Below are 6298 nucleotides of genomic sequence, written 5' to 3' on the forward strand. Positions count from 1 at the left end.
CCCCCCCCCCCCCCCCCCATAACACAAGAGATGCTTGATCCTTTTACTTTTCTTTGCAATTGTGGGCATCCATTCCCACAGAAACTCATGGGATATTTAACATCTTAGGTTGGTAGCCATAACAACTTAAACCTATTACCTCAAAACCACTAAGGTTCACTCACCAGTCGAACAATCTAGTATGAGATTTTGATCTACTGAATTTATTTGACCAATGAAAAATTACAACATTCTATCAAATTCAAGTTAAGATGATTTTAACCGCTCATGACCTTCAGACTCAAGAACTTGAGCTCTCTTTTTGCGTTCTGCTTCAGCTTGCATCTCCATAGCCGCTCTCACCCCACGAGGGGGAGAAATATCCCCTGGAAGAGAAAAAATTCATAAAGCTGCTTTAAAATTTAACTCAAGACATGGTGGACCTATCGTTCTGAGTAATATAGAACAAACTTATTTCATATCGAAGGCACTGCAGTCCCCAGTCCCTTGCAGCTACATTGATAGACTCCTACAGAATAGTCCATTTAAAAGATTACTAATCAGTTAAACCATTCATTTATTGTCATTCAGGAAACCGATGTAGAATGCAGTATAAAACTATAAAAAGAAGAAGAAATAACGTATTTCCAAATGCTAATTTTATTCCACAGAAAACGAAAACAACCAAAATTCTCAAGGTCGAAAGACATAGTCGGGGAACAGGTTAGAAAAACTATATGGAGCATCAAAAGAGGGGAACGTAAAATAATTACCACTATCTTCTCATTCAGCGTATCTCTTTCCTCAAATGTTTTGTCAAGAGTAATCTTCCCAAGCTCACTACGCATTGTAGTCTGAGCAAGCTGAATAACAGCATATATGGGACTCTCAACTCCATAAGATGCCAGCTTGGGGTCCACTATCTGCACGGTAACACAGAGTGAGAAGACTGTTTCATTTCGTTTGTAAGAGAAACAAAACTAGATGGACTTCGAACAGCTCGAACCAAGCAAACAAGAAAGCACAAGTCCACTTGAGGCTTCACCTAATACCTTAACATAAAGCACCCCATCTATCAAAATGCTGACATTGTCCTTTGTGATAGCAGACTGGTCCGGAATAGGGATAGCTTCCTCCTTCAAGGAATGCACATAAGCTATGCGATCGACAAATGGAATCAAAAAATGAATTCCCGAGGGAAGTGTCTTCACATACTTTCCAAATCGTTCGATCACATAAGCCTTCTTCTCCGGGACAATTCGAATACCCCAATTTACAGGAGGAGTAATCTCATAGCTAACAGAAGACCGGTTAGTTGTAAAATTGAAATATATATATATAACGGAGACAACAGAAGGTAAGTAGGGAGAGTATAGAGGATGAAGAGGAGAAGTCACCTGATGTTGGGATCTCGACCAATACGAAGATAGCGGATGGAGGTGGCAGAGAAGAGAGGAGGTGAGAGGAGAGAAGGAGGTGGAGGAGAAATAGGGTTATTGGAGAAGAGAAAGGAAGAGCGGGCTGGAGAGAATGGGGAGAGGGTGGAGAGATGTCTGGAATGTGCAACGAATTGGAGAAATCTAAGGGTGGAAGAAGCATTGGGCTTGAAACAATTCATCGTTTCGGGAGCGAAATTAGGTGGCGTTGCAGGCACTGGCTGAAGCTGAAACTGAAACAGGTGTAGAAAGAGGGAGGAGATCAATAATAAAGCCCTAGTAAAACCTCCAGGTTTTTAGAAGTAGACCCACCCCAGCTGCTGCGGTTTTTGATTCTTGCACCCCCAAAGCCTGAAGAAGACGAAGAGATCCGCTTCCGCGCTTCCACAAAACAATCTATAATTATACAACATACGCACGCAAAGGGGAAAGGGGAAATTTAACTCAAATTCTAGGTTTTTCTTTCTCTTTTTTTTGGTTAAGAACAAGACAAATGTCACCTTATGGTAATTTCTAAGAAAATCAAATAAGAAGTCTTATAAAATATTATTTCCCTTTTGAGATAAGAAGCCTCGTCGAAGCCTATCGTGGGGGGGTGTGGGTTTTCCGATTTAGCTCACTGGGTTCATTTTTAATAATATAAAAACAAAACATTGTTCCCTCCCCATCCCCAAACCTCTTGTTTATTCCAAATCAATTGTTTGGTCTCCTTCCCTACTAAGCAACCATCACATTGGAAGTCAAGCGCCAAGATGCTACTGGTTGCAAGGTTAATCATCGCCATATAAAGAGGAATTACAAGAGCAGAGGGTCACTCAAGATGAGGGAGCACCGTCGAGGATTTTCGTTGTTTTGACCATGAAAGACAATAGCATCCGAAGACTTTCAAACCATGCATCCACAAATCGCCATATCGTTTTCTTAAACAGTATGTTGCAACATCCATACGATTTTGTAGGGTTATAAGAGTTGTTTCTTTTTAACTATATATTTTCCAATTTAGAGTGTATTTAACATGAGACAAACATTTTGTAAATTGTTTTTTACAACTAAAAGTTCCGTAGTTAGACATTCTTGAAGCTATCTCTAAACACCCTCAGTCTTTTGTATGGGTAAAATGCAATTGCATCTGATCCAGGCAGAACACGAAAACAGAACCAAGGATGGAAGAAAATAGATATCTACTCTATTTCCTACTTCCATCTTGCAATGGTATGTTCATATCCGTCTTCAACACACTGCAGTCTGCATACATTTCGAAAACAAAATACAACCCCGCACAAACATAGTATCCGTTTTAAACACAAAACAAACAAAACACACGATCCTAGAAGGGTAACAGAGCAAGCTTTGTGTCTACAACCGAAAACGTCCATGAAAAATAAATAAACAAAAAAAAGATGGTAGAAGGGTAACTGAGCAAGCTTTGTGCCTAAAATAGAAAACATCCATAAAACAAAACTGTAACAGAGTTTTAATGGGCTTCCATGAAACATCACAAAATTACGCAATTAGTAATGAAAAACACAATTCCCAAAGAAGATAAACTACTCTTGAAACTAAGAGCAGATATAACCTACAATTCTATTCATCCCTCTTCTTCTCCAACAATGGTACCCTTCTCGCTGACATAGATACCATCAAGGAACTTCCGTATATCCTTGTTCTTCACATGACATTTCTGCAAAAGAAGCCAAGAAAGAGGAATGAACCATTTACTCTTTTTCTTTTATGTGAAGCAAAAGCGCCTGCACGTATGAGTTTCATAAAAGCAAACCTGGTTTATAAGGGCACAAGACCGTGAAACAAGCTCAATATCATTTCCATCCAAGACTAACTCATCTTTGACTTTCTCAGATCGGGTAATGGAAACTCCATCAAGCATATCCACCTTTCTCACCTGAAGCAACGATTATGGGCATGGTTCATAATACATTCACAAAAACATATAGTCCATATCCTATCTTGTTCAAGCAACTCAGTCAAATTTCAGCAAAGAACGAAATCAAAGGAAAGCCATGCTAAAAAGGAATTAAAAAATATTAACAACTCCAATTCCAACTTGATTTTCTCCCAATAAGATACAAGCTGTGCAATTGTAATTAGAAAACTGGCGAGAATAAGAATTGAAGCAACCGTCGTAATTACCTAAACCATACAAAACTCTGCCACCAAGAGCAGCATATGAATGATATACGACCATTTTTTTATGTATATTCATGAGCATCCGAACTAAACTTGCCCACCTTTGATAGATGACCTTTCAGATATCAAGTCCAAATCAATTTCTAATCTGGATTTTAAATAGAAGGATGATGTAGATTTGGCGTTGGCTTAGGCTTCTTTGTATGTTAGTTTTGCCGCAGAACCGAAATATGAATTACTAAGTGAACTGGGGATGAGATTCGAAGGGCTGTTGTCCGCACTAAACTTCTAAGTTCAAAGCAATTGAACTATTGGTCCAAAACCATGTGAACATGAAGACGAAATCATGTGATGAGGGAGTATCAAATTAAAAAAAAAATGGTAATTCAAAGCTCAAACATCGAACTAGAATTGAAAACGATGCAAGTAAAGAAATGGGAAAAAAAAACTGACAAGACAGAATTCCACCTACTTTGTCATGTAAAATCTTAGCACTAAGCAGATTACGAGTGATAAAATAAGTAAAATCAGATCACAGAGAGCGTTTACAAACAAGTGACATAACAAGTGATTAAGCAAGTGACAGCACAGGTTTACATGAGTGTACGTACTAATGGAAACAATAGAAATCAATATTTGGAAGTGGGGTAAGTTTGAGAAACCCGACATAACAAAAGGAAGGTCATTCTTAATAAACTGAAGTTACTGAGAATATATATTTCCAAACAAAACACTGATTAAGCAACAAGATCGAAGCACCAAACAGATGACGATTAAAAATGAAGAGTACCTTCTTTTCTCCAAGGAAGTTGCGAATCTCAATCGACTTGCTGCTGTTTGTGATGCTAGCATTGATGGGAAAGTGAGCATAGACGAAACGCATCTTGTAACGATAGCCCTTGGTGACGCCTGTGATGAGGTTCTCAACATGGCTGAGAGCGGTACGAATAGCGGCGGATGTCTTCCTGGACCCAAACCATGCTTCGATCCGGAGCTTCTTCTTGCCGGTGGCCTCGTCAGTGATGAGTTGAAAGTCGAGATTAAGATGCTTGAAGTTACGAACAAGCTTACCACGAGGTCCTTCAACCTCGATGATCTTGGCATTCACCTTGATTTTAACCCCATCTGGGATATCCATGGTCTCGGATGAAAGAATGGTCTTCATTTTTACTCTGAAGATGGAGAGACACTCACGGAAGCGGCGGCAGAAGGCGTAAGAACTCTGTGAGAAGATTTATATACTGAAAACTTGTTATTGTGCGGCTGCAGAAGGAAATCAGAAAATAAGAACCCTAACGTCAAGGGAAGAAGTGATGGGCTTGGGCCGACGAATAGAGTAAATAGACGGGTTGCATTTACCTGATAAAGTGGGCTCAATGATGGGATGTGGGCAGGTTTAGGTGATATTCTATTGGGCTACCCGGCGGAAACGTAGGAACAAGGCCTGGGTCTTCACAAACGGTTATCGACGAAAGAGGGGGAAAATAAGGTTTGGTTGAAATTTGTTTATAGTTGGTAAACTTCAAATAAATTTATAATTATTTATTTTTATGATTAAATTATTGGTTGGATTGAATGAAATAAATTAATTAGGACTTAATATACTGGCGAGCTAAAAAGTGTAAATCATTAAGTAATAAAAACCGACATTCAATTTTGATTAATTTTTGTACACAACATGGAGGTTTTTATTGAAGTGATGATGGAAATAAAAAATGTGTCACGGATGTCCTACTCTGTGGGTTGGGGGGCATGAAATAAAAGGTAAAGCCCTTGATTCGTATCGCCCACAAATATAAAATCTGAGGTTCATATAGATTTGAAAAGCTCCAATAATATTCCCAATCCCTAAGCTAAGCATCAAGCAGGGGAACATAGGTGATTTTGATTTAGTGGCTCAAACTGGCCTGCTTACCCAATGAGTCGCGCAGGCCCCCCCACCCCCACCCTCAACCCATCCCCTTCTCACATTCTCCCCCATTTTTAGACTCCCAAATCCCACCACATAATCCATACATCATAATTGAAATCCTGTCAAGCTTGGGTCTTCAAGTAATTCAAATCATGCAACTCATTAAAGTTGTTAATGAAAAGTTCAGTTTTTGGTACACAGGTGTTTTGATCAGGAAAAGAGAGAAAGAGAGAGACAGTCACAGAGTGCAAGAGGAACAATTTTCCATTTATTTGTTTTGTCTGCGTTAAGAAAAGAGAAAAAAAAAGACATAAAAATCCTCTTTCTCTGTCTCTCTCTCTCTCTATATATATATATAGTTGTTGTGTTGTGTTGTGTTGTTGCAGGTAATGAGGCGAGGGCGAGGAAGGTGGTCATCCAAAGAGCGTGTAGGGCATAGGTATGTGCGAGCAATAAGCAAGCGAGGGAGTGAGTGTGTAAGGGCAGGCTTCTTCCCGGGCTCCCTCTGGACTCCGGGTTATTACGCCACTCATCCATCCAACCTATTCCATTATTCAACAAAGCTACCCTCTCCGGGGTGATGGGCGTGAATCAAATGCAGAAACTGTTGAAGGCCTCACGCCCCATTCTGGCCATGTTGCCCGTCCAAATATTTGCCACCGGAATGCAACTTCTTAGCAAAGTTATTCTCAACCATGGCACCTTCGTTTTCGCACTCATGGCCTACCGTCATCTCGTCGCCGCTCTCTGCGTTGCACCCTTTGCCTTCTTCTTCGAAAGGTACAGTTGATCCAATGTACTTTTTTTTTTTTTTTTTTGTTTATCT

The 6298-nt window shown here is 39.8% G+C and overlaps 3 protein-coding genes across 4 annotated transcripts in view; 1 reads left to right on the top strand and 2 right to left on the bottom strand.

Moving 5' to 3' along the window:
• Positions 1-1790, bottom strand: part of LOC111430705 (stomatin-like protein 2, mitochondrial) — a 5414-nt gene extending 3624 nt beyond the window's left edge. The window contains exons 1-5 of the mRNA XM_023067079.1: positions 1377-1790; positions 1032-1275; positions 753-902; positions 451-508; positions 273-365 (exon numbers count right to left, since the gene is read on the bottom strand). Coding sequence (XP_022922847.1) covers positions 273-365; positions 451-508; positions 753-902; positions 1032-1275; positions 1377-1597 — 766 coding nt within the window. The 5' untranslated portion in view covers positions 1598-1790. The remainder of the gene's footprint in view (positions 1-272; positions 366-450; positions 509-752; positions 903-1031; positions 1276-1376) is intronic.
• Positions 1791-2730: 940 nt separating this feature from the next.
• Positions 2731-4825, bottom strand: LOC111430709 (60S ribosomal protein L9-like). The gene is made up of 3 exons (XM_023067084.1): positions 4351-4825; positions 3193-3315; positions 2731-3096 (listed from the first exon to the last, which is right to left on the bottom strand). The coding sequence occupies exons 1-3, from the start codon at positions 4723-4725 to the stop codon at positions 3004-3006; spliced, it is 591 nt and encodes a 196-aa protein (XP_022922852.1). The 5' UTR covers positions 4726-4825; the 3' UTR covers positions 2731-3003.
• Positions 4826-5457: 632 nt separating this feature from the next.
• The window catches only part of LOC111430706 (WAT1-related protein At5g64700-like), a 3202-nt gene continuing 2361 nt past the window's right edge, over positions 5458-6298 (top strand). Inside the window, exons 1-2 of one of the 2 annotated variants that reach the window (XM_023067080.1) lie at positions 5458-5653; positions 5859-6252. In XM_023067080.1, coding sequence (XP_022922848.1) covers positions 6053-6252 — 200 coding nt within the window. In that variant the 5' untranslated portion in view covers positions 5458-5653; positions 5859-6052. Of the gene's footprint in view, positions 5654-5835; positions 6253-6298 lie in introns of those variants that run through there. The other variant, XM_023067081.1, reaches the window with a different exon arrangement.

The sequence above is a fragment of the Cucurbita moschata genome, unplaced genomic scaffold (assembly GCF_002738365.1).
Source record: "Cucurbita moschata cultivar Rifu unplaced genomic scaffold, Cmos_1.0 Cmo_Scf00034, whole genome shotgun sequence".
NCBI classification, from domain to species: domain Eukaryota; kingdom Viridiplantae; phylum Streptophyta; class Magnoliopsida; order Cucurbitales; family Cucurbitaceae; genus Cucurbita; species Cucurbita moschata.

What these genes read in the sequence shown, in the direction of transcription:
- LOC111430709 (XM_023067084.1), bottom strand. Translation starts at nt 4,725, where the DNA reads ATGAAGACCATTCTTTCATCCGAGACCATGGATATCCCAGATGGGGTT. An exon ending in ACTTCCTTGGAGAAAAGAAG is followed by an intron (nt 3,316 to 4,350) that starts GTACTCTTCATT and finishes TCGTTGCTTCAG; the next exon opens with GTGAGAAAGGTGGATATGCT. An exon ending in CTTGTGCCCTTATAAACCAG is followed by an intron (nt 3,097 to 3,192) that starts GTTTGCTTTTAT and finishes CTTCTTTTGCAG; the next exon opens with AAATGTCATGTGAAGAACAA.